A 27,621-nucleotide genomic window follows, 5' to 3' on the forward strand; every position below is an offset into this window, starting at 1 on the left:
GCAAAAATAGATATATAATATTCAGAAAAAAAAGTTAAGAATTTGAATAACAATATTCTTGACAATGCAAGTTATTCAAATGTATTTTACAATCATAAAATTACCCAGGGTATTGCAATAAATGAGTCAAAAAGACTCAGCACTAGAATTTGATACTAGTTAAAAAGAACATTCACACATCACTGATTTTCATGTTCTGCAAGCAAGTACAATGCTTCTAAGTATGGAGGAATGAATGAATGAATGATAGATACATCTGAGTGGAATTCCTTTTTTATTTGAAATGTCAATCTTGATGTTCTTGAAAATACATTAAATGATAAAGTTATGTCAATTAGAAATGATCTTTATGAATGAGACTTTAAAAATAAACTTGAATCTAAAGATACAGAAAAAGCAAAGAAAGGTTCAGCATAAATATACATTGTTTAAACCGGCCAAAAAACACTTACAGAAGACATGTAAAAACAGCACTTCAACAACCTGACAAGCATTAGTAAACAGCAAGTATATATCAAAACAAGTTAGTCTTTAAAATGCTTTAAAATCATTTTATATCAATGCAGCAGTTTTATTTTAATCTACCCTTCCTCTGTCATATTCAGCTTCTTCTGAATCTCTTCTAAAGTATTTAGTCTCCACTGCCTTTCAGGTTCTTGTATTATGAGCCAAAAGTCTTCCTAACCCTTAATTAAAGTTAATCTCTGCTAGCCACATCTATTCTGCTACTTCATACATGTTTCTGTATCAGACAAACACCACCACCACCACAACCTACCCTGAGGTCAGAACTAGCTCTGTTTAAAGAACTGTATTATAAGTCCTGTTGTCCCATTAGCTATTACAAGAAAAAAATAGTATATTTCCATTTACAAAAAATCCTGTAAAAAGATACAATTCCAATACAAAACCTACAAATTTAATTTTAAAATAATATTGTTCAAAATGTCTCATTTCTCAAGAAGACTTGCTTAATTTTCCTTTTATACATCTGTCTTCAAAATTTAAACTGTAAACCAAAAGCCTGTCTTCCTTTCTGCTTTAGGGAGGTACACAGCATTAGTTCTAATTAGGAATGGTTAAAGTGTACTCTTTACAGAAGCAAAATAATTTGTTAGATAATGAAAGATGTTACACATAAAAATAGTATATCTTCAGTAAGAAATATGCTCATTGCCGAGATAAAGCGTTACATTTTCTATATGTAGAAAATACTGATTTCTTCTGGAAGCGAAACTAGTATATTTTCCGCTTCCTGAATATAACATTTCACAATTCATTGCATCAAGAACTATCATGCTGAGAACCAACAAGAGATTTAGGAATAAAACCAAACTACATTTTTTTAATATAAAGACTATTTCTAATCTAAACACTTCACAGAAACATTAACAAGAGTCAAAACTCTTTCCAAGACATGTTTTAAATAATCAGAGTGTTTTAGAATTAATTCGTTCCAATTTCTTCAGGTATAAATAAACTCATCTATAGCACATTAGACTGGCAAACTCTCACAGAAAATTAAAGCGGGAAATCAACAGTGATGCAGGGGATTCAATACTTCACTTCCTAAGACACTCTGAAATAGTTATTAAGTTAGTTCTCTCAAGGATTGGCTGTCAGACAACACGCTCGTATTTGTTTTACATTGCAAAAAGTATATATATATTTAGGTAAGGAAAGATACTAAATATAAATTGTCCATGAACAAAATAATTCTAGCACATTGTTATTCTATCATGCACTAACTCAAAGTCTGAATGTAAACTCAAAATTAACTAAATATTAAAATGTTAAGATCTCATAATTTCCACCAGAAAGAAAAAATTGTCAGTTTTAAAATAGTTATCTGAAGTTCCATGTCTTTCTAAATGAGTTATCATTAATCATGATTTATTTGCTCTCTTACCTTGAAAGAGACATGTTGTTCCATATGACGTAAAAGTTGTGGTTTTTGGGCAGCTGTATAATCACACACTGTACATTTAAACTGCTTTCCTGAAACAAGAATAAAAAGATTGATTTTTTTTCTATTTAAGTTCAGAAAACTACTCATGATATTTCTTCATAAAGCAGATTTCCAAAGGGATAAAAATGAACAATGAACAACTGAACTGTGAGTTTGGCACAAGCTCTGCAAAAAATCTCGTAAAATAGAGTTAAGGGTAATAAAGAAGAAAAAAGGGTTTTGAGTGTCATCATTAAATTGTAAGCATTAATTAGCAGAGATACTCCTGGGATACTCCCTTGGGGAGGAGAAAAAAAGATTACTATAGTATAGCTTAAATGGAAGAAGGAAATCATTGATTGATAGCTGCAGGTAGAGTTATTTTGCTATTCATAAAGCACATCTGTAAATCCTTAGAAGAGAGATATTTGATTATGTTCATATGTGTTCAAACTACTTCTGCTCCAAGCACCTAATTGTTATGGTTCAAATAAACTTAAAGAAAAGTTAAATATATTTGATATATTTTTGGCTGGGTATGACGTATTATTCTTACAACAAGATTTGTTTAGAAATCTAGAATTACTCTTCCAACAAGGACTCGAATTACTCTCAAAGAGATTTCTATACAGGCTTCATCCTGAATACATGGAGAAATAAACTATGTCATAAAATAAAATAAAACTTGCATGGCAAATAATACAGAGGCCTTGTGTCCCAGTATTTTATTTCTGCTCACATAGTTTTGAAAACGATGGACATCCTTTGTTCCATCAACAGCAGCTCAAATGACAACTATTTGGCTTGTTCATTATGAACTTTTGTCCTTTCTCACCTAAATCTCTAGAGTAACCCTAAGTCTCCCATGACAGTTCCCCAAAGCAAAAAACGGAACATACTGAGACTTACTGAGACTAGTTTATGCCTCGTATACACTGACTTGGAAGCTGGCTGCTACCAAAGAGAAAGGATAACAGCCAAGACCTGTCTCGCCTGTTCTCAGAGGGTGCTGATTTATATTTCTGTATTTCAAGTGGGCACAAATTTTTCTGAAAATGTATGGAGTTAAAGTAACCGTGTGACTTTTATTCCTCTGAATAAGGAAATGCAAAAATTATTCAGTGGACTGTACCTCTGTTGCTGTTTGTAGCTTTGTAAAGAGTAAGACTCCTGAATATATTCCTACTCTGTAGGTTTGCCTCTCCAAATATTTTCTCTTCCATTTTTTTTCTTCACGATTTTAAATAACACATTTTTTTCCTTTTATTCTGTTTTTCACACCTCTTTCTCCGTATTTCCTCTTTGACAGCACTATCAGTCTTGCTAACTCCTGCCAAATTACAAGGTGTGTATAAAATACTGAAATATTCATCCCTGCACCAAATGCTCATACCTTGCAAATTGTATTTGTTCAAACTGGAATAAGTATGTGTTTAAAAAACAGTCAGAAGAACTGAAAAGAAGGAAGAAGAGGTAGCATACAGAATATGCTAAATTTTCATGAAACCAATCCAGTTTTTTTAGATTCTGAATCCTGATCAAAAAAAATTGCAAGCATTTTATATTGAGCATGAAAGCTCCCAAGAAACACAACAATTTTTTTGGCCTCTAATTAAAATAACGAAAACCAGTTCCTCTAGTTTATTTCTAATCACAAACAGTAGTAAGATTAGACTACTGACTGGTTTTCCGTTATGTCACTGCTGAGAGGAATAAAGCAGAGAGAAAACTGCTTTATATTCCACTGGTTAAACTGAGCTTGCAGGGCCGATATTGGAACAAAAATTGCCGTGGGGTGCTTAGGGGACTAAAGGCAGGTGAAGGGAAGGGATCAAGGTGGTTAGGAGACGAATAAGCATGGGAAAGTAGAGGGGAAAGGGCATAAAAGGGGCTGACTGCATACAACCAGGCTGCTGGTCAGTGCGCTTACCCGGCCATCTATGTTTGTAAGGGTAGCATGTTCTGTTTGCGCTAGTATTTGTGGTCGGCCGTGTGTGTATGGCTGTCTAGGTGCATATATTTTTGTACACTCTGTGTTTGTGTGCATGGTGCAGGTGCATCCACTAAGGATACACGCTCAGCTTTGCCAGTGACGGGACGTGGGGAGAAAGAGCTGCAGCAGCCTCGGCTCTGTTGGGTTACCAGATTTGGCAGCTTCAAAAATATTCTCACAGAAGAACGTAGTACGAGACTGATCAAAGAACCATTCTGATTTTCATATTCCCACTGAGATCAGCTGTTCCCTGAAAGAGTATACAGGGATATAAAGCCAACCCAAAATTTTAGAAAAATCAAGTATTCCAGAGACAGCTGTCTTTCTTCCCAGAAATTAATTATGCAGTTTTCAGTTATTACACAAAGAGAAGTGACATTTGTGAATAAATAAAATTTATAAATAGTGTTAGTGTTCAAAGGAAAGTTGCTCATTAATTACATCCTACTGTATGTACAATATTTATTGCTCTAATACAAACTGGGATTCAAAAAACATGCCTTTACCATCAGCAGTATGAAGGAGTTTATGGCTCTTCAAAGTGCCTTTTGATTTGAACTTTTTCCCACACATATCACAAAGGTGCGTTTTCTCAGTGCTATGACGATTCATATGGGCTTTCAAGTTACTCTTGCTGCGAGTGGCATACTCACAAAGAGAACATTTAAAGGGCTTGACACCTAAAAAGAAAAGAAAAACATAAAATGAATAAACTGTACATTTTGATAATGGGGTGGATATCCACTTGAAAGAAATTTAACATTGTGTGACATGTGACATTAACACTGCTCACAAGCAAAAAGGTCAAAATTTTCAATTTGGACATTCACATTTAAGAAACTTAATCTGTACCTTCTAAGTAAATGATACTGAGCTCTTGACAGCATCATTTAACTTACTAAGAGAATTGTGGCCCTGTTTTTGGAATTATAGTACTTCTCCAGTCAAGTACTGAGTTTAACCAAGCAAATATTCATATTTTGGCCTTGATATGTCCTTTATTCATTTAAAAATAGAATCTAGTCTGCATAAATTAGTGTGTAACTGGTATACAAACCAGCCACCACTCTCTACTGCAATAAAGAATGTGGAAACCTATTTTCAGAGGACTGGTTTGTGAGATATTTAACATGTAAGCACAAGTTAAATGTGCAAAGCTGTGGTTTAATATTAATTAGCATCAATTTTGATGATGGATCACTCAGTAGTACACATTTTTTTCTTGATAGAGCAGGAACACTTATGATTTCCTTTCTTTCAAACCAGGCAAAGCATGTAATAAAGTGAAAGATGGAAACTATCTAATCTGGCAGAAGGTCTACATGAACAAAATACACCCTTCAAAGAAAAGTGGAATAAATCTGAAGTGACAAAGTACTGCAACACTTTGTGCCACGGGACTGATAATTTTAGGTTGATATTCACAGCCTTGAAAGTAGATTTACAAGCAGAAGGAATTATAGCCTCCTTTAAGTAGACTGTAACTTTTATTTTGAAATCAAATTCGATTCACCTCACTCTCTCCTGCCAGTTAGATTAGGTGGGTAACAAGCTTTTTTGGCAGCATAAACAAATTACGTCTATAAAATACACAAGCAATTGTTCTAAGGCTACAACCTAGCATTACCAAAGTTACTTAATGGATTAAAGATTCCTGGCAAAGACAATTATTACAGTATAAAGGCAAATAATCTCATAGTTAAGGTTCTGAAAGGACTCTCCAGTAGCAGTATAAATGTATGAAGTATCTTAATGAGTGCACATCCTTTGGAACCAAACCATCAGTTTGGGAGTACCAAAGCCCATTATCCCCTTTATGCAGAGGAATGGATAAAGGATCCAGAATCATGCTCAAAGGCCAGAGACAATCTGACCCATAGATTACTAACTGATTAAAGACCATAACAGTTGTCTTCTGTCTGCTATAAAAATAGACAAGTTGGGTAGATATAAAATTTTATTGTGCATTATTTTCAGTCCAAGAGATTTTTAAACTGTATGTTCCTACGTTCCTGGAATTTATCTCTAGAAAGTCAAATACATGATCAACATTGTCTTCAGGGTTGTTCATAACTGCTTAGCCCATTTCAGCTATTCACTATGCTTAGTGTGATTTAATTAAAACACATTTGTAAGTTATTAATATACAACAAAACAACTGAATTTCAATTGTTTAATGATAGATTTTCATACCAAATATTTTCAGAGAAATAGGAAAGAAGGAGCAGTTATTTATGAGGAGTTACAGCAAGTTACTGGTATTAAGTGACTCAGTATGAATTTAATTCATTTGTTACTCACATTAATTTTATAGTGCTTTCAGGATGTTAATGAACAGCTTTTTGGGGAAAGAAAAAGGAATCAGAAGCTAATTAATTTCTACTTAACCCTTAAACTGTTTACTCATGCTGTGAACATGTAGTTCCATACATGATGTAGAATCCATTAAACTAATTCATTAATCTCTACTGTAGCTTAAGTTTTAAGTTTTTGATTCAGGTGTAACAACAAAATGGAATTCCTTTTCATGCCAGTGAAGCTTGCGTGGAATATGAGACTGATTATATGAATGAAAGGTTAGAACCACAGCTTTACCTTCATGAGCCCAAATGTGACGCTGAAGGTCTGATCCATTCTTCATGAAATAAAAATCACAATACGGACATTTCACAGCTCGTTTTCCAATAAGTCCTTTCAGCTGAACTCTTCTGCCAAGAATCTCAGAAATAGTACTCATTGAAACTTCTGAGGGAAAAGTAAAATGTAATAAAAAACAGAAAGACATAAGGGAATGTGTTCTAGGTTGTGTCTAATATGGAAGAGCTAGGTTCTCATTCATTTCTACTTTTTAAAAAGCTTTGCTTCTACTTCTGGTACTCAAGTATTACCTGAGCAAAGAGCACAGCACTATTAAATTAGAATCTTTTGCTTTAGGGCTTTTCAGATGTTCCTTCCTTTCCCTACTCATCCGGGTACTAAATGTCCCTGCCTGTCAGAGGAAAGGGGGGAGGGGGGTGGAAATCAAATCTTGGGTGTGCCACTGGGTTAGAAATCATTTTCTGACTACGAACTTTCTCAATAAACTAATACAGCAATCATTTTCTTCAATATTTCTATAAGACTTTTCATGTTCTTCAATATTTTTGTAAGACTTTATTCAAGATTTCACATGAGATTTTCAGTGCTGCCAGAGATCTGAAGACTTACTCCTTTCCATCACAGCTATGATCATCAGGATGCCTCATAATCAGGATCTTTGAAGGAAAACCAAACCAAAGCAAGCAGAATACTCACAGAATAAATTGGATTGGAATGGACCTGTAGAGGTCATCTGTTCAACTCCCACTCCACGTAGGGCAATTTTAAACTGAGGTCTAACAATTAAATCAGGTTGTTCAGGGTCATATCCAAGCCTGTTTTGAGTGCATCCTGGGGTAGAAATTGCACAGTCCTCCTTGGCCCATTCCAGTGTTTGACTACCTTTACTGCAAAAATTATTTTCTTAATATCAAAGTAGAATCTCCTTGCTGCATCAAGTCCCTGGGCTCTTGTCCCCTCCAAGCTGCAAGAAGAGCCTGACTCTAATCTCCCATTAGGTGAAGATAGCACTAAGCTTGCTCTCTCAGACTTCTATTTTTAAAACTAAACACACTTATCTTTAATTTTCTCCTCCAGTTGATTGAATATTTCAGATATCAGAGTGAAAACAAGAAACATTACAGACAAAAGTCTGAAACTTCACCTCCTTTCCATGGCTTAGATCCTTGGCTCATGACTGCAGGTTAGTATATCTGCTTAACAGGGATCTCTGAAAGTTGATTCCTCTAATGTCTCAGAGCTATTAACAAATACCATATCAAATCAGCCTAAATCAGTCTGACTAAGTGTCACACTAAATGGTTTTCAGTGGACAAATATGTAGAGAAATTCAGGAATCGGGACCAGAATCCAAAGCTGGATTTAGTTTGAAATACTACATTACCAAAGTCTATAGGTTATTTTTGTTCTACTGACTTTATGGGGTCAGAATTTAACTCTATGAAAAATTGGAAAAGAAAGGAGTATTTTTTAATATCATATTTTCTACTTGATGAACAGAAATGGAACAGAAAAGAGAGAGAGAGAGAGCACGCAGAATGACATTAAAAAAAGGAAGGCAAAGGGAGCTCCAGAAATCACATTTTAATGATGAATATGAAATGGTCTCAGTTTAAATGAATTTTTGATTTGTCCTTTTAAAATTCAAATCTTTTTAACATTATACATTTTTTCCTTTCATTTTTATTCCTTTCCATTTGCCATTTTAAAAACAATTGCATTCATTCCACTGAAGTACTTGATAGTTTGTACCATCAAGACCACCAGACTCCTTACATTTATTTGGCTTGTAATTAAATATGTTGTAAAAATAACGGATTTCCTTCTGATTACAAAGAGATGGCACATAGGAAAAGGAGCTATGCATGAATCCTCCTCTATATATTGGAAGTGTTTTTGAATAACTGCTGCATAGGCATATTTTGGAGGTAATATTTCTTTAGTATCGTGAAAATATAACCAATAAATCTGGTATTTTGTTGTTAAATTCTATTTGCCTACAATACATGAATTAAGAATGAAGACATAAAATAATCAGCTGTTTAGGTTTTTTTTTAAGCTTACTTATTTTGTAATCCAGTATTTAAGAGAAATCATTTTCCTAGATCAAAAGATTTATGCTATCCAGATGTAAAAACAACTGCTCACACAAGCGATTGGTTGAAAATCCAATACTGACACACCTTTTTTTTCAGATTAAGCTAATATATTTAAATAATTTGTACAACTACTTCAATACACGTTATTCTCATTCATATTTTACCTTTTTCATATTGTTATGTCTTCAGAGAAGGAAGATGACTAAAAACTACTTTTAGAAGGATTCAGATAGCCACTCAGTTGTCCAAAAGCATTTAAATGGACGTATTTAGCATGGCAGGGCTCTAGAGCTGACTGGTATCTCTGGACTTCAGGCACAGCAGACACAAATAATTCAGTAGTCAATAGATCAGTGCAGACCAACGGCAACATGCAAGAGTATAGTATGGCTCATAGATCACATTAGTCAAAGAGGCCTCATATTCCTCCCTAGCTGATGCAGCACAAAAACTTCACAGGCCCAGCTCTTGGGCTTGAATTTCTATGCTTGCTGGCTGACAAACCTCCTGACTACAATATAGCACAGTAGCCTTTCCACATCACAAGTTGCTGCATGAGACAGGTCCCCTGATGTATCACAAGCCCTCCTCCAATCACACTGTGGTAGAGTGGTCCACAAATAAGAGGTTTAGGAATGAGAAACAGAGTGTGAGCTGATCTAAACTCAAGGTGAAGAAAATGGTTTAAAACACGGGTCTAGCACTATCTAGCAGCAGGATAAGGGACTGTTCTACCTACTGTATTTGGCAGTTGAGTATATACAGCAGTATATATGGCAGCTGAGACGTTTTAATTGGATTTTTTCTTCCCCAAATGCAGACCAAGCATGGCCAGTATTTTCCTGTTTAATATTAAATTATGTCAGGTGATAAGTATCACTGCAGAAAGAGCTAATTAAAGTGTGTTACTCAATGCAGTCAGCTTTCCATTATGCAGAGTAACAGAGCGCATATCTATCAACATGATATGGATACTGGGAGGAAAGTATGGACACATCAATTTTGTGGCTCTGCAAAGAGTTCTGATCTGCCAGATTTAAACTGGTCTCTGCCCTAGTCACCTGGTTACTCTGGCAATGAGCATCCAAATTTTGAGAAAGTTGTGTTTACTCTGGCACAGCCCACTGATTTAGGGCACTCATGTCATGCTGTGCTTGAACTGATAAATCAGTGCACTAGAAAGCAAGGTATAAGTAGAGTCTGAATGGACCTGCAGGGATTAGCTTGGCTCCAGCTAGGTTTGTCAGCTTCAGCTTAATCACGGCCATACTTGATCACAGCTGGTTCCAGTACGAGCCCTGGATCTGGAGAGGTTTATTAGCTGACTTCACAACCTGTGCAAGTGGTTAAACAGACTCCAGACTTCAGCTGGCTCTGGACCTAAAGCCCAGCCACACTCTAACCGGGCACACATCAAGCCAGCTCAGGGACCTCTGTGATTCACGTAAATTAATCTACTGTTGTGTTGAACTACTCTCAGAAAAAATAATATGCAATCAACTCATTCTTCTTAGTTTATATGTGGTCAATGGGAATTTTGATTACTCCCTTGAGATGTCTCACTTGCTGTTATACGATACCTATGTGACTAACTCCAGACTTCCCAATGCTTAATTTGAATTCACTGAAGTCCTTTTCCATCCTTTTGGAAGGAAAGGAAGAGCTTTGCCAGATGACGACAGAGTGCTTCACATAATTACCAGATATACTCCAGAGCACACAAATTGGAACAAAAGCTTTTTTCACTCTTAAATTCTAACAATCTGCAAACCTAATAAAATTCTTAACTTACACCAGTTACACTAGACCTACAACTTATCCCTTTCTTCAGAACATAATCACATCACATTGTTCACTCTAAACCTTTCTTCCTCTATTGCAACAGACTGAGAAATTTTCCTTTGATTTTTTTTTTTCTTACCAGGGTGATTTGTCTTGATGTGTGATTTTATAAGTCGATCTTCAGTAAATGACTTCTCACACACAGGACAGGAATAACTCTTTTTGTCCTTAAAAAGAAAGAAAGAGATTAAGTTATCAATTCACCAGTGTAATCACTACAGTCATTATGCACTTAATAATACACTGTTCTCAACAAAGTTGTAATTGAAGACTTGGTTTCTAAGCAAAAAAAATAAGACATTTATAATGAAATAATGAAAGAGCAATATGAAAGTAATCTAAACACATCATTAATCTTGATTAATGTAGAGCTCCACATTACAGCACATAAGAAAATGCACAACAAATGTAAGCATTATCTTCTACCTGACTCTTTAGAGAACCAAGAGTTGAAAGACTAAGTCATGTAACAGAAGTTATCTGATAGTAGTTCATTTCATAAATCCACCCTCCTAAAATATAAGGTCAGATCTCATCTACCAGTAGGTGTATTTATAATACAACTTAATAGTCTGAAATTAAGCAGAATTAACAATGTCTATATAATCAGTGTCTATATTTTTCAAATGTTTGATAAACATTCGGCATTTTATATATTAGTAATATTGTTCCACTATTTTGATTTTAAAACATTCAGATTTCTCTGGCTTATACCAGTGTCACCCATATTACAAGATTTAACATCATCATACAAGTTAAACTAGAGAGCTTTGATGCAATTTCTTTCTACATGCAATTCTACTGTAATTTCTATTGTGATTTCAGTACTGTTACACATGCATTTAACTCCACATAAAAATCGTAGGAGAGCTTTCCATTAATTGGAAAATTATCCAATTTAAAATATTGTTTGCTACTTATTATTTAATATAAAGAGGTTTCTCCTTCCAGAAGCACATGCAACAGACTAGATGTCCAAACAAATACTGATCACCACTGCACTAACTGGAATAACAAGTGAGTGGTCATCAAAATAACGGACATAGCAAAGAAAACCAAGCTAGTTTTGAAATAAATAGATAACCAGGTAACACACTACTTGGTGGAAGGTAGGTATGTATCAACCAAACCAGCAGGAGATCACCGTAAAAGGCCAGCTACCAAACAGATATTTCACTAATTATTTTGGGAAAAGAGAAAACTGTCAAGAGCACAAAAGGAAGATTATTGTATCAAATAGAGACTGATTCCTGAGTTATGAAAGAGAAATTGGGAGGTAAGTAATTGGGATTAAGGATCCTGGATTCTTTACCAGTTTCTGACCTGAGACCAAAGAGCATCTCTGAGTAGCAAGGAAAATGGGACAAGGAGGTTATATGTAATAGGAAAATGACTATAAATGGACACATGTCTTAACAGCAAAGTGAAAATGGAACAATTATCATGAGAAATAGGGTTTGTAACATTAAGTATTTGAATACCATAAAGGTATTTGCATTCAGCATCATGTAGCCCTGAGAGAGAAATCCATACACTGAAGCACCTACAAGCTAAACCTTGGGCCTCTCAGAAATTTAGGTCCCTTTCAAAAGATATAACCCATTATCTTTAAATCTGATAGAGATGATTTTGGACTTCTGAATAATAATCAGTAGATTAAGTCTAATAAAATTGCACAGCAGTATTTGCACCTTTTTAAATGTTGGATTCAAGTATCACATTTGTAGTTTGAAAAGAATAAGAACAGTATAAATATCATTATCATTTAGGGGCTGTTTAGAGGCCCTGTGAAATCCACTGGCAGATCTTAGACTATTCCTCAAATAGGGCAATATAACTCATTTGAAAAATTAGATTATATGAAAAATATGTTACAGTTTTAATGTACTTTCTGCTGGTTGCTGCTAGTCTTTTCTCTTCATACATTGTAAAGTATTTCTCAAAGTGTCTGGAACCGTAAGACAAATACACCTTGCTATTTCATAAAGTTAAATATGAGAAAAAAATCCACTCCAGAAACACTACTTTAAGTAAAATGATATTCATGACAACTTTAAATTCTTGTTATTAGTTTTTGGGAAGGTGAGGCCATAAACCTATGCCTGACAAAAAAAATCATTATCACTAAATGCATTTAGAGCTATAGAACTAACACGACCATACAGTCACCAAACTACAAAATCACATTTCTCCACATGACCAAGTTAAGATTTTTTTCAAAAATAAAATAATCCAAAGAGCTTTCTTCAAGCAGCTAGAAAGTTAACTCTGCGAAGCTCTATGATACGTGATCTTCAAAAGGACGTTTCTTTGTAGTAACAAACGGATTGTACTTCTGAGCACAGAGCGCCTTCAAAGTCTATCTGTCAACCTCCGTTCTCCTACCGAGTGCATCCAGCTGAAGCTGAACCTCTCGCAGCTGCTTGTCCGGGTCAGTGTCATGGACTTTTGGAGCTTACGTTATTAGTTCTGAATGCTTAAGAATATTCCTGAGAGCTTGCAACATGCTAGTCCTTCAGAGCAACCCCATTGCTCTCAAAACCAGTCTTTAGGAATTCCTCTGTTGCAAGCTAAGTATTTCGGAGCACTACAAGGTCACAGCGCAGAGTCCCCAGAAAGGTCTCCACCACCACATCTCTAGCTCTTCTGAGTGCCCTTGTCATAGACAATGGCAAAGGCACTTTGAAAGACTTAAACTGACATTTTAAGAATACCTCTGTCATGCTCTCGGCATCCAAGTTTTCCTCTGATAACAGTGAAAGTAATTTAGCCCACACCTCACCAGAGTGCCTGAATGCAGGCCTTTTAAATGCCTTTGAGGATGTTTTTTTGAAGGACACGAACAGAAGCAAAGTACCATGAGATGGATCTACGTTTGTAAGGCAGCAGCTGCATAAACCAACCAGCTACTTCAATGTCAAAGTCACATCCACACTTCCTCAGAATTGCAGAATCCCCCTATTAGCCAACTTAGGAAAATAAAGAAGCTTCAAGACAAAATAATTCTAAAATAAAGTTAGTTTTGACACTGAAAGAATGGTTTACATCCCACTGGCGAGAAATGAATTAGGTTCATAAATGTTCTTAAACCCTCTGCAGTACATAGTCCATTTATCATAGAATTTCCTTGTTTCCTTATGCTATGCTTCATTACAAAGTAAGGCCATTTAAACAGGAATCACAATGCCTTTCTCCTTATATAGATGAATTAAAATTGTGCTAAGAAAGCATCAACTATATTACAATACCAACATTATATTGTAGCAAATTTTGTTTCTCTGAGGCACCTGTTTCAAGATAATTCAGTAAGTAGGAGTACCAGTATACAGTTATGAATGAAAGATAAGAAACTTCTGGATACACAGTTCTTAAAACAACAGCTCACTATGAAGTTAATTTAATGAATCAAATAGTACTGAACATGACGTACCCTGTAAAACATCAAAAATGTTAGAAGGTTATCAATATAGATACTGCACTTATCAATATAGAGGCACTCTGGCAATACAGATAGCCTATAAATATATGCAGGGAAATACATATGATGTGCACACACACACACACACCACTATATCATTATATATTCATGATCACTATATATGTCACCATAAATTTATGATCTATATGGAAATTCTGCCACTAATTTCAAAATGGTCTGTGTGAACTTCTGAACTGCTTTGTTACCAACTTCATTAATAGTATAAACCAAGACTTGCAAAAATCCCTGGCCATAATAAAAATTATTTTGGTCAAAATTAGACAAATATCACATAAACGATACATTCTGTTCCTTTTAGTAGTAACGATACTATTTCACCAGCAGAAAATAAAACAGAGCTCCAGTAAATATGGCCACTCATTGCCAGATGTGAATGTTTCTTGCCTGCTCAAGGTCTCCCAACTGGACTGCTAGTGGAGCAGTCAGGCTAAATAGATAGAAAAATAGTTTTTCAAATTATCTTTGTTCCACTAATATTTCCCCACACGGAAACAATCTTTGTGAAATGAAGGTCAACAGAATATTTTCCTGATGCTCAGACACATTGCACCAGTGAAGCTAATGTTAAACGAAACGAACTAGGAAGGGAGACATGTGGCATCATTTCCTTCCCATATTTCAGTGTTTGTCTGTTACAGCTCTTCCAATACGCTTACACACACACACACATTCTACACAAACATATAAAACAAAGATTTTACAGAAGCTTTTACAAGAAATCTGGTAACACATCTCTCTTTTTATGCAAGTAAAGCAGGCATATATGTCAAAGCACCAAAACAAAGAATAAAGAAGCTAAGCAAAATGGAAGGAAAAACAAGACATCATACAGAAATTAATGATCGAAGAAAGAGGTAAATTGCAGTACTTGAAAAATTCCAGCAAAACTAATTTCTTCTTTCTTAGTTTTCTTCCCACTGTTTTCTCTTGTTTTTTCTCTGGTATTTCAGTCTCTGTATTTTGACAGTTTGAGATTGTAACATTTTCCATTCTTCTTCTATTTCCATAGCTGATAAAATGTGCTTTCCTCTTTATCAAAGAATAATTACAACCAATAACAATAGATAAAACTTGCCAGCAGCCTGTGAGTAGCAAAAATTTTCAAGCATCTGCCAATGTATCGCAACATACTGAACAGACTTCCTGCAATTACAGCTCTAGGTCTTCCCTAAAAGGAAGCTCTGGTCAGACGCACAATTAGAGCCCCTCTTGTATTAAGGACTAAATTAAATTGAACTCTCTCACATCTGCCCTGGTCTCAATATTTCTAGCGAAAGTTCCCACAACTCAATTAATAATAATGTGACTGTGTACAAGACAATTAGTAATTATGCAGAGAAATACAGATTCAGAGCCTGCCACTCTACCTAACAAAAACAACAGAAATTTTAATGTTAACGCTAACGGGAACAGAATTAGGCCCTTGAGAAACATTTCTGAGGTGTGAGGAAGCCTGGAACTGTTCATCATAGCCGTCATGATGCTCAAATCACAATTTTCACAAAAGGTTCCTAAATTAAACTGAGGTCACACAGTGCTACTAATACACAATTTTGTTAAACTGACCTGATTTACTAAGGAAGAGGTTATAGGCACACTTGTGAAGGAAAGCTACAGAAAAACGAAGTTATAAATGGCAAGAGAGACTTCTATTAAGCCTGTCAAGTGGCAGAAATCAGAGCGTACAGAATGATAAGCACCTGCACACAGTACTGTTTAAGCACTTTTCTCGAGATAGCTACTCGGTAAAAACGAGCCACTAGCTGACATTTATTATGGGAGCATTAACCAAGAACAAAAGCCATTTTCCAGCTGAGTGCCCTAATCACTGGAGCATGGGGGCTTATTTATTTATTAATTTTTCTTATTTTTTTATTTTTTTGCTGTCTCTGAACCTCATTTTAGAGAGATGCTGGTCTTGGAATATAAATCATACATATAGATTTAAAAGAATTTCAGACACAAACCTCTCTGACATTTGTCTGCTCAGCGCACTGACTATTGCACTAAAGCCAGCAATGTTTAGTTTCACTGCTGGTCCCTAATTACTAACACTAGTTTATTCATCACTAGAAATTATGGTGCTTAACTCTCTTTTTGAATCTGGCCTGTAAAAATAGCTGCAGATCTGCATCGTAATTCATCCTCTTTGGTCACTTTTCTGAAGTTGCTGTAAACTGTCCACTCCCTCCCTTAGGTACTATGACACTGAAGGAGTTCACATATGTTTCATGGTTTGAACTTCTACAGAGCTCCAAAAATGCCAAAAATCCTGAAAGAAGCCACTACACAACCCTTGGAAGTAAAAGTCTGTCACAGAGAATTAGGGAAGACACACAAAATTTGGTCTGAAATCAAACTGAACCTCGGTTCCCAAAGTTTGAAAATAAAAATCCTCTATTATGAAGATGTGTAGCAAACACAGTGGCCATAGGCAGCACATACACACTCCTCCCAGCCATCCCCTAGGAAATGCAATCCCAAATTCAGTGCACAACGTGAATTGTGTGTAGAGAATAAGATGGGAGGCTATACACTGAGGAATGGGTATTAATAGTAAAAATGGAAAGCTGCTTTTCAATGGCCAGCATTCATCCTATACACCAAATAAGGCAGGGATCCAGTTGAAAAGCAGAAAACAACACCATAATCAAAGACTACAACATGTAGCTCCTCTGGGAGAGCTTTAATTCTGCTAAGTATTAATTTTGCAAACTAAAATCAACATTAAAATAGCTTTCCATATTTAAATGTACATAGTTTGTTAAATACTGTAGTTTGGAAGGAGTGTCCTATTTACTAAAGGTTACATCAAGTAAATGTAGCAAGCATTTGACACAAAGGCCAAGATGAAAACTGCAAAATTTAGTAACTAAGTAAATTCTAATACATTAATTTTCAATTCTTTTAAAAGCTCAAAATATTTTTGAGTAAGCATCAGTAAGCATAATTCTGAAAGATTTTGCTGTCACGTTGTTTCTAAATACAAAATGCATTTTCTCAGTTCTAATTTGTATCAAAAAAATGGGCCTCCTAGTGGAAGCTACTGGACATTCACTACATTTGAAAAAGAGGTATTTATGTATGTATGTAGGATGCCTAATTGTAGGCTTTGTTTTAAAGTTGTCTCAGATATCATTTAAACAGATTTTTGCGATCAAATGTATATCATAAACTTAATAAATTCAAAAGCAAGCTAAAGACATGTCTGTTAAGTGAGCCTTCTGTATATTTCATAATAAATTCAGATTTTGTTTAAAATGTCCATAATATTGGTTGGGGAGTCAAACACTTCCCTTTTGTGTCACCTGCTGTTTCATTAAAAGCTGTCCTGCAGTTAAAGAAAGCTAGTACTTAAAAAGGGTAGGAGGGGAAACGTTCTGTTCTGTTCCAAATCCTTTTAAGTAACTTTAACTGTTGGAAATATTGGCCAAGAGCCCACCCCCAGAGGCCAAAAAAAGACCTGAAAACATTAGGCACCGTATGTTTAACGGCTCTTTAAAGTAGCAATGCTGAAATTGTCCACATCTGGGGAAAAAATTAATACAGATCCTTAATTCAAACAACACATTTCACTAGTAAAAGGGATTATAACATCAATATTTATCACAGTACTTTAGGTGAGTTCAGATGTTGCCTTCTCATGTGATTGGGCGGTGTGTGTTGTATGTTCTGCATGTCAAGGGTGCAGAGGATTTATTTACAAGACAATGCCAATGAAACTATAATGCTGCATAAAGAATGAAAAAAAAAAAAAAAAAAAAAAAAAACAGGCTGCATGGATAGAAGAGTGACCATTGCTATTAAACAACCAGTATTCTTTTTTCTTTTGCTTGAACAAAAGTAAAAAATAGATTCAAAAGAAGGATAAATATCTTTGGAAGTAGTTTAATGATATAGCTATTGTGCAACTTAATAAAAATACAAATTGCAAGGACATCATTCATGCCATCATTCAAGCCAGTCAAGAAAGTTTAATTACAAATACAAATGCTTACCAAGAATTTCATGAAATCCTAAACAGTGCTTTATTCAATACCTGTATCCCAGACAAAATCATGTGAAGTAATGCAGAATCACAGAATGGTTGAGGTTGAAGGGACCTCTGGATATCTGCTTCAACCCTCTTGCTCAAGCAGGGTCACCTAGAGCACATTGCCCAGGACTGTGTCCAAATGGCTTTTGAATATCTCCAAGGATGGAGACCAAACAACCTCTCTGGGCAACCTGTTCCAGGGCTCAGCTACTTTTACAGTATACTTTTTCCTTATGTTCAGATGAAACTTCCCATGTCTTACGTTGTGCCCATTGCCTCTCATCCTACTGCTGGGCACCACTGAAAAAAGTCCAGCCCCATCCTCTCAACCTGTTCCCCTCAGCTATTTAAACACATTGATAAGATCCCCTCTCAGTCTTGGCTGAATAGTCCCAGCTCTTTCAGCCTTTCCTCAGAGGGCAGGTGCTCCAGCCCTCTGATCATCTTTGTAGCCCTTCGTTGGACTCACTCCAGTAGCTCTGTATCTTTCGTAAACAGGGGAGCTCAGCACTAGACACAGTACTGCAGATGTGGCCTCATCAGGGCTGAGGGGAGGGGTAAGACAACCTCCCTTGACCTCCTGGCAACATTCTTCCTAATGCCCCCCGGGATACCATCAGCCACCTTGGCCACAAGGGCACATTGCTGGCTCATGGTCAACTTGTCATCCTCCAGCACTCCCAGGTCCTTCTCCACAGAGTTGCTTTCTAGCAGGTCAGCCCTCTGAAGCCTCTAGTCGTGCATAGGTTTATTTCTCCCCAGGTGCAGGACTCTGCACTCGCCTTTGCTGAACCTCTTAAGGTTCCTCTCCGCCCAACTCTCCAGCCTGTCCAGGTCTCTCTGAATGGCAGCTCAGCCCACTGGTGTATCAGCCACTCCTCTCAGTTTTGTATCATCAACAAACTTGCTGAGGAGGCACTCTGTCCCTTCTTCCACCTCACTGATGAATAAATTGAACAGGACTCAACCCAGTATTGACCTCTAGGGTACACTGCTAATTACTGGCCTCCAACTAGACTTTGTGCCACTGATCACAGCCATCTGAGCTCTGCCATTCAGCTCTATCAATGCACTCCAGGGGGCCTTCTGGAAAGAGGACAGTCAGAAGTAGACTGAAACCACTATTCCCAGGTAGCATGCTACTGCCAATCATTTTTGTTTCTATAGGTCACTTTGGAACTGGAAGGTGCTTAAATATGTTCATGCATTTCTTAGGTGTACGTCCATTAAAGACTTCCTGGGTATATGCAACAAGCCTAGCATGACCCAGATCAATTATGCCACGCAAGCAGAAATGATGCTGTTAAATGGTAGGAAAAAAGTCCATGGTACACAGATATTTTCTGACGAAAGCTGAACCTACCTGGCCTAGCCATGCAAAATAATAAACAATAACAAAAACAACAAAAAGCTAGGCAATATCGACGTAAAGAAAATACATCTTTTTCATAATCATGAAAGAGAAGCATATAAGGAATTGTAATTCTAAAAACACACATCAGACTGCTTCTCTCCTAAGCACATCAACAATAAAGAACTCCTTAGTCACTTATGAAATATTTCTCATTCCAGACACCAAAAATATATTTTAAAAATATATTTTTGGAATAAATGCAAGCCAGGTTTACACAGGAAACAATTTTCTCTTTAGATTGTCCAGCAGTAGCACAGAGCAGTATCTTGCATAAAGAGGGCTTCCAGTCAAGGACATAGCCCCTTACATAGTGACAAGGAAAACACGTCAGAGCCCTTTGAAGAAATAGGCCAGATCTGGTTTTGACATGAGAAGCAATTGAGACAGGTATTCAGTTATTCAATTAATTAAGAGACAAGCAAATTTTCATCTCACCACAATCATGTCTTTATGAAGGAAGGGAATTCAGCTCCAAGGAAATAAAGTAACAATAGTACCAGGCCCCATTTTACTCTCTCAAGACTCAAAGAGTTTGAAAACATTGGGAAAACTGAAGGAAAAAAAAAATGAACACAGATGTATCCTGAAAGAAACTCCTATGAGTTTTCCTGCACAGAAGCATGTAGAGAGCACTCACAAAAAAGACTCACTGTGTTTTTATCAATTACAAAAAATTCAAACAGAAGCCTCGTAATGCTGACTGAAAGACGCACAATTTTGATGCACCACATCCTCGATTGCGGCTATGGTAATGCGATTCATTCAGTGACATTGTCACAAATCACAACAGTATCACAGAAAACCGAGACCATATGCGTGAACTGCATTATTATTCTAGCCAACTACATCTGAAAGAAACAATCTATGCCTCCAAATATTACCATACGACTCCAAACATTAGGATGATGACACTAAATTTAGATAAATACACCATTTGATTACTTACCAGCTCAGTGTGAACTTTAAGATGCGCCTGGAGCTTGTATTTATCTGGAGTAGAGTAATCACAATGTTCTGTGGGACATTTCAGCAAAATATTACTGTGTTTCTGAATGACGTGACGCTTAAGGCAGTTTTTGGTGATTGATGAATAATTGCACTGGGAGCAGTAATACAAATGTTCTCGAGTGTGCGTACGAACATGCATGTCGTAATGCACTTGGTACCAAAACAACTTGCCTAAAAATAAAATCAGACATGAAACAAGTAAATTCTAAAGATCTGTTTAAAAACTTACATAATGAAAATACAATACATATCTAGATTTCTTTTAGGGCAAATCACAATCTTTGACTCCCGTCCCTTCTATGTTTAATGAAAACTTGTCCTAAAGATCCTTCACTAATAAAAATATGCTTAGAGGGAAAAAAAAAAAAAAAGAAAGAAAGAAAAAAGGAAAGAAAAAAAATGAAGATAAATTAATCTAACATACAATTACAATGCTATTATGTTTTATAAAATATTTTTTTTTTCCAAACTTTGATTCTGGTGTCTTTTCAAGAATTAAGGCTGCAAGATAAATCCAAAATTCTTCCCCTTCAAGTGATGAATGCACAGAAAGTTTTCATTAGAACAAATGAAAAAGGTGTGTTCTTTCTTTTTATCTAAACTAAAAAAAAAAAAAAAAAAAAATCAGGACAGTTTTGATCTGACACTACGCAATGAAGTTTTCCATCTCACAGAAACTGGTTCAAAAAAAGTCATAAAAACATGCCAGTATACATTACGTAATGCACAAAATGCATATTATTTACACATCCTTGCAGGCTATATAAAAAAGTCAGACTCAATTTCACACTAAGACGATATGAAGCTTAAAACACTGTAAGTACAGACTAACAAATGCTGCACATGGATGCTTATCTCTGCTCTGCTTGGCCTCAGTGAAAATTATGAGCTGGCGGGGGGGAGGCAGTCTGACAGAAAGCAGCTGATTTTCTATGTTTAGCAGAACATTTCATCACATTTCATGTCAACAGAGAATTGTCTCTTTCAGAGCTTTGCTTTGCTATATTCCCCTAGTACTTTCTTCAGGAGATTTGAGTTCATTTCACACTGTTTATACAGCCCAAAGTAAATCTAGCTGGATCCCAGAATCCACTCTGAGCTACAAAATTATTACTACAAGTACATATAACTGTATCAAAAAACTATATACCAGAGCATGAAGAAGGCCAGTATATAGCATTATAAAAAAGTAACAAATACCATCCTGTTGCTCCTTACCACAATATTCACATTCCAAGTCTCCATAAACTTTCCGTATCCTCTCACACAGCTCTGTGTTCATTTGTCTCTTCTGCAAGCTGTCCAGTATCTGCATAAAGGCAACAGCTCCACTCTGATTATCTGTTGTAACTGCATTGGAAGAGTCTGCCTGTGAACTGCTGGTTGCATTAGAATCTGGTGCTGGCAAAGGATTAGGGGCTTCTGTTGAATTTTGATTTGAAGATTTATTTGTTTCTGATTCATTAGAAGAAATAGAATGATTTTTCTCTTCAGAAAGGTTCTCAGTCATTGCGTTGTTCTGATTTTGATTTAAACTTTTGTCTTCTGACAACAAAAGTTGGATTCCCTCACCCTGAATATTTACAGAACTGCAATGATTAACAACTTCTTCATTTCCAGGAGAAACTTTTAACTCATCAGGGGCAGAGGTACCATTTTTCAACATAAAACAATCTGATGCTTCACAGGATTGAATATTTGGGGCTGCTATGTCCATTGATGCCTGACACAGTGGCTCTGCTACATTTTCTGCCAGAGGATGTTCAAATTCTAAGGAAGGGGTTGTATTGACCTTTAAGTCACCATTATGCTGACCATTATAGTTTACCTCTGCCGTCTTTGATTCGCCTTTACAAGTAGATGGTTTTGGTATGTTGTTAGAATCAGTACTCGTGATACTCATTTCATCTGCACTTTGTGCTAGCTGTTCACCAAGTGCTTCTGGTTGGATATCACCTCCTGGCTCAAGGAGGCAGAAACTTTGATTGATAGAACTGTTAAAAACAGAAGTCTCCGGCAAATCCACGTGCACCTCTTTTATGTGAGCACGGAGTCTTACAGAACTAACAAATTTCTTCAGGCAGACAGAACACACATATACAAAAGGGTGTTTTCGAACATGAAGCTCAAGAGCTTGGTATTTAGTTGCTCCATGACCACAGAGCTCACATGCAAAGGGCCTTTCATCACCATGAACAAGCATATGACGGTCTCGATCCAGTTCATTTTTGAATTTGCGTTCACAAATATGGCAGTCATAAAGAAGCTGTCTTTTCCCCTCTCGTGTCATCAAGCGAAGCTCGTCAAAAACATCTTTCACTTTTTTGTCCTGAAGGTCATGTGTTTCCTTGATGTGCTTGATTAAATTTTTAACATCTGAGTACTTTTTTTTGCAGAAGCGACAATGCTGCTTAATTTTCTTGTGAACTCTTTCAATGTGGACCTTGAGATGGCCTTTGCTGAGACAAGTAAATGTACAATAATCACAGCTGAACTTCTCCCCTGTATGTTTCCGCATGTGAACATTTAGGTTGGCTTTGATTGCACTGGCATAATTACAGTATGAACACTTGTAAGGCTTTTCATTTGTATGAATCCGCAAGTGTGCTTGGAGAGAGTGTTTAAATTTGAACACCTTGTTACAGTATTCACATGTAAAAATCTTCAGCTGAGTTGGACCTAACCTAAAAAGAAACAAAACCAGTTATATTTACAATATTGATACAAAATATAGCAGAAGTTTCCTAGATGTTCATAACGGACACAAATGTTTATTTATTTTAAAAAGATGTTCACCACATGTTTTTTTAAATTCAACAACTGATGCATGGATTATGTTTAGCTGTTTCTTTATTAAAAAAAAATGAGAGTATTTCAATTCCATGAAAATGGATAGAGAAGTATTTAATTCATACCCTGCATGACCATGAATATAAGTACTTCAAACTACCTGCTTGATTTCATTGCCTGTTCATATGGGGTTTGCTGAATGGCATATTCTTGATACCCTCTTCGTTGTGATGGGTCTTGAACTGTTGTCTCTGGAGTTGTGGGTTCACTTTCTTGGGGAGTAGCCTCAACTGGGACAATTTTTGTGGCTCCTAGAAGAAAGAACAAAAAAAAGTTAACTAAAAGTGACATATTAAAATGTATGTTGTCTATAATATACAAGTGTAACCAAAATACTAACTCTGTAATCATTAGCTCAACTATTTTATTTTCTGTTGTTAAATTCATCTGCACAAAATGGCAGATATACTTCTGTCAGATGTTCAGTACCTACACTGCAGATCTGCTTAAATAACATAAGGCTGCTGTCTTTACAGATTATTAAAGCTGCTTGAAGACCTGCATGGGTGAGCAAGGAGCTCTTGGCCAAATTCAGGCAGAAGAAGAAAGTACGCAGAATGTGGGAGAGGGAACAGGCTGCTTGGGAGAATGATAGGAATGCAGCCAGGGTATGCAGAGATGCTGCGAGGAAGGGCTAAGGCCCAGCTGGAATTGAGTCTGGCAAGGGATGTCAAGGACAACAGGAAGGGCTTCTTCAAATACATCAGCAGCAAGATGAGGACTAGGGAAAACGTGGGCCCACTACTGAATGGGGCAGGGGCCCTGGTGACAAGGGATGCAGAGAAGGCAGAATTACTGAATGCCTTCTTTGCTTCAGTCTTCACTGCTAAGGGCAGCCCCCATGAATCCTGAAGCCTGGATATGAGGGAGAAAGTCTGGACAAGGGAAGACTTTCCTTTGGTTGAGGAGGAAAGGATTAGAGACCTTCTGGGCAGGATAGACATCCACAAATCCATGGGCCCAGATGGAATGCACCCACGGGTACTGAGGGAGCTGGTGGATGTTGTTGTCAAGCTGCTCTCCATCATCTTTGAAAAATCCTGGAGAACTGGAGAGGTACCTGAGGACTGGAAGAAAGCCAATGTCACTCCAGTCTTCAAGAAGGGCAAGGAGGAGGACCCAGGCAACTATAGGCCCGTCAGCCTCACCTCCATCCCTGCAAAGGGGGTGGGACAGCTCATTCTGGATGTCATCTCCAGACATATGGAGGAGAAGGTGGTGATCAGGAGTAGCCAGCATGGATTCACCAAGGGGAAATCCCGCTTAACCGATCTGATAGCCTTCTAGGATGGAATGACTGGCTGGGTAGATGAAGGGAGAGCAGTGGATGGTGTCTACCTTGACTTCAGCAAGGCTTTTGACACTGTCTCCCAGAACATCCTCCTAGAGAAGCTCAGGAAGTGTGGGTTAGGCGAGAAGAAAGTGAGGTGGATTGAGAACTGGCTGAAAGGTAGAGCTCAGAGTGTCGTCATCAGTGACGTGGAGTCTAGTTGGAGGGCTGTGGCTAGTGGCGTCCCCCAAGGCTCAGTCTTGGATCCCATCCTGTTCAACTTTTTCATCAGTGACCTGGATGAGGGGATGGAGTGCCTCCTCAGCAAGTTTGCTGATGATACCAAGCTGGGAGGAGTGGCTGTGCTGCCACTCAGAGAGACCTGGACAAGATGGAGAGTTGGGCGGAGAGGAACTTCCTGAGGTTCAACAAGGGCAAGTGCAGAGTCCTCCACCTAGGGAAAAATAACCCTAGGCACAAATACAAGCTGGGGGCTGACCTTCTGGAGAGCAGCTCTGCAGAGAAGGACCTGGGAGTGCTGGTGGATGAGCCAGCAATGTGCCCTTGTGGCCAAGAAAGCCAATGGTCTCCTGGGGTGCATTGGGAAGACTGTTGCCAGCAGGCCAAGGGAGGTGATCCTGCCCCTCTACTCAGCCCTGGGGAGGCCTCACCTCAAGTCCTGTGTCCAGTTCTGGGCTCCCTGGGACAAGAGAGACATGGAGCTACTGGAGAGAGTCCAGCGCAGGGCTACAAAGATGATCAGAGGGCTGGAGCACCTGCCCTACGAGGAATGGCTGTGAGAGCTGGGCCTCTTCAGCCTGGGGAAGAGAAGACTGAGGAGGGATCTGATCAATGTGTGTAAGTACCTGAAGGGAGGGTGTCAGTGGGACAGGGACAAACTATTTTCAGTTGTCCCATGTGACAGGACAAGAGGCAATGGGCAGAAATGGAAGCACAGGAAGTTCCTCCTGACCGTGAGGGGGAATTTCTTTCCTGTGAGAGTGACGGAGCACTGGCACAGGTTGCCCAGAGAGGTTGTGGAGTCTCCCTCTCTGGAGATCTTCAAGGCCCGCCTGGATGCAGCCCTGTCTATCCATGCTCTATCTAGGTGACCCTGCTGAGCAGGAAGGTTGGGCTAGATGATCTGCAGAGGTCCCTTCCAACCTTACTGATTCTATGATTCTATGAATGGATGGTAAGTGAGTGACCATATACTGAGTAACAAACAGAAAACAAGATATTGAACATTTGCTAACAGAAGAGCACCTATTCATCTTAGAGAGAAATATTACAAGACCTATAATTAAAGGCTGCTCTATAACCTAATGGGTACAAAGTAACCAGTAACATGGCACAGGAAATCATCTCTGATTTAAATACTGAAGTTAACAACTTCAGGTAAAACTGAGTTCATTTTTTCCATAAGCTTCTCCTTATTTTCTTTTTCTTGGGGATTAGTATTTGATCCCTTTTCAATTCACCTGATTAAAAGCTGAGAAAAAGTGATAGAACGTACTTTATTGATAGAGGAAGGATTATACAATAAGAATCAAAATAATTCGACAAAAAGACATAAATGAGAGTCTAAAAAGCCCAAGACAGGTGAAGTATTTTGTTTTTCAACAGATTATTTTATGATTCTTTGATTTTATTCACATGTAGTTATTTATAAAATGAAACACCTGAAGAGAAAAAAATCCAAAGAACATGCATGAATCTTTCCTTTTACTGAAGGATGAACTTAAGATCATTATTGTTCCATTCAAACAACAGGTTTTTGAAGATGATATTCATAAAATATAAGCAATACTAGCATGAAATCTACGAAATAACAACTTGTAATGGCCACAAAACCACACCGCAGAGCACAATCCAAAGAAAACTGGTTGGCCAGCACATCATCAAATCCATCCATCTCTTTATTTATAACCACTCAATTAAAAGAAAACAGATCTTGAACAGATATATGGGCATGGCTACCTTTCTCAAGCTTCCCATTTCCTGAATACAGACAAAGATTCTCATTAAATGTTCTGCACTGAGCTGCCTCTGTGCTTTTCTGCCTTTCAGGATGTTTGAGGACTTCCTGAACAGCCTGATGAATTCCTTAACAGTTTTCTGCACCTATGTAAAATCTGACCTATCTAATTTAGATTATTAATGTAAGTATTGCCTCACCAGTAGTTTAGATACCTGGAGCGGAAGGAATGCTGCAGATTACCCTAGCACTACTACCTAAATTCTCTATCCCTGTGATATCCCTATCAATAGAGAGACAAACACATCTAAAAACCTAAAGAGAAAGGTCCGGTTCTTCTAACACAGAGATACACACACACATACTTGCTTGCAGTATGTAATTCAGTCCACCCATGTTAGGTGGTCATTTCCCATCCTGAGGAGATAAAGAGGCATTAAGAAACATTGCTTCCCTCCACTTGGGATGCTGTCGGAGAATGAGCTCCTACTTGACCCAGCCACAGTAATCTCTGCTGTATCACTATCTAATGACTAGAACATTTGCCCAGGAAATAAGAAACTTGGCTTTTATGCTCTACATAACCTAATAGGTTCTAAATTCACCCATCCCACATCCTAGGAGAATGTCCGCAATGTTTCTGTCTCTAAAAGCAGACATTAGCATATGTCTATGGAAAAACATAAGAACAAGATAAACAAGATAACAGATCTCATTTTCATTAAAACATCATAGCTCAATAAGGAAGAATAAAGTTTGCCTGACTGTCACCCTAGAAAATCATTTCAAGAAGTCAGAGTATACAAATACTAAGGGAAAAGATAAAAATCCTTCTCCAAAACCCCCTCCTCTAGTCAAGTTACATTATTACTTTAAACTCAGAATGGATTTTATTTTACTAGACTTTGTCTTTTGCTTTCTTCTCTTCAGTCAAAATCATCAATTCCAAGTAAATCCGATTTAAGTGTAACAAGATTTGGGTTCCTCTTGATATTCTGTGAGAGCAGCTTCTACAGGTATCTATCACCCAGTGTGCCTCATCTCTGCTCAAACTCAGCAAAGCCTCTAATCTCTTATTACCTATGC

General features: G+C 37.3%; 1 protein-coding gene across 4 annotated transcripts in view; it reads right to left on the bottom strand.

Annotated features, from left to right (window-relative positions):
• The window catches only part of ZFAT (zinc finger and AT-hook domain containing), an 89,175-nt gene that overhangs the window by 23,317 nt on the left and 38,237 nt on the right, over positions 1 to 27,621 (bottom strand). For 3 of the 4 annotated variants that reach the window (XM_062570659.1, XM_062570662.1, XM_062570663.1), the window contains 7 exons: positions 23,388 to 23,538; positions 21,656 to 23,121; positions 20,376 to 20,608; positions 10,560 to 10,647; positions 6,537 to 6,686; positions 4,448 to 4,621; positions 1,910 to 1,998 (listed from right to left, as the gene is read on the bottom strand). In XM_062570659.1, coding sequence (XP_062426643.1) covers positions 1,910 to 1,998; positions 4,448 to 4,621; positions 6,537 to 6,686; positions 10,560 to 10,647; positions 20,376 to 20,608; positions 21,656 to 23,121; positions 23,388 to 23,538 — 2,351 coding nt within the window. The remainder of the gene's footprint in view (positions 1 to 1,909; positions 1,999 to 4,447; positions 4,622 to 6,536; positions 6,687 to 10,559; positions 10,648 to 20,375; positions 20,609 to 21,655; positions 23,122 to 23,387; positions 23,539 to 27,621) is intronic. The other variant, XM_062570661.1, reaches the window with a different exon arrangement.

The sequence above is a fragment of the Rhea pennata genome, chromosome 2 (assembly GCF_028389875.1).
Source record: "Rhea pennata isolate bPtePen1 chromosome 2, bPtePen1.pri, whole genome shotgun sequence".
Lineage (NCBI taxonomy): Eukaryota > Metazoa > Chordata > Aves > Rheiformes > Rheidae > Rhea > Rhea pennata.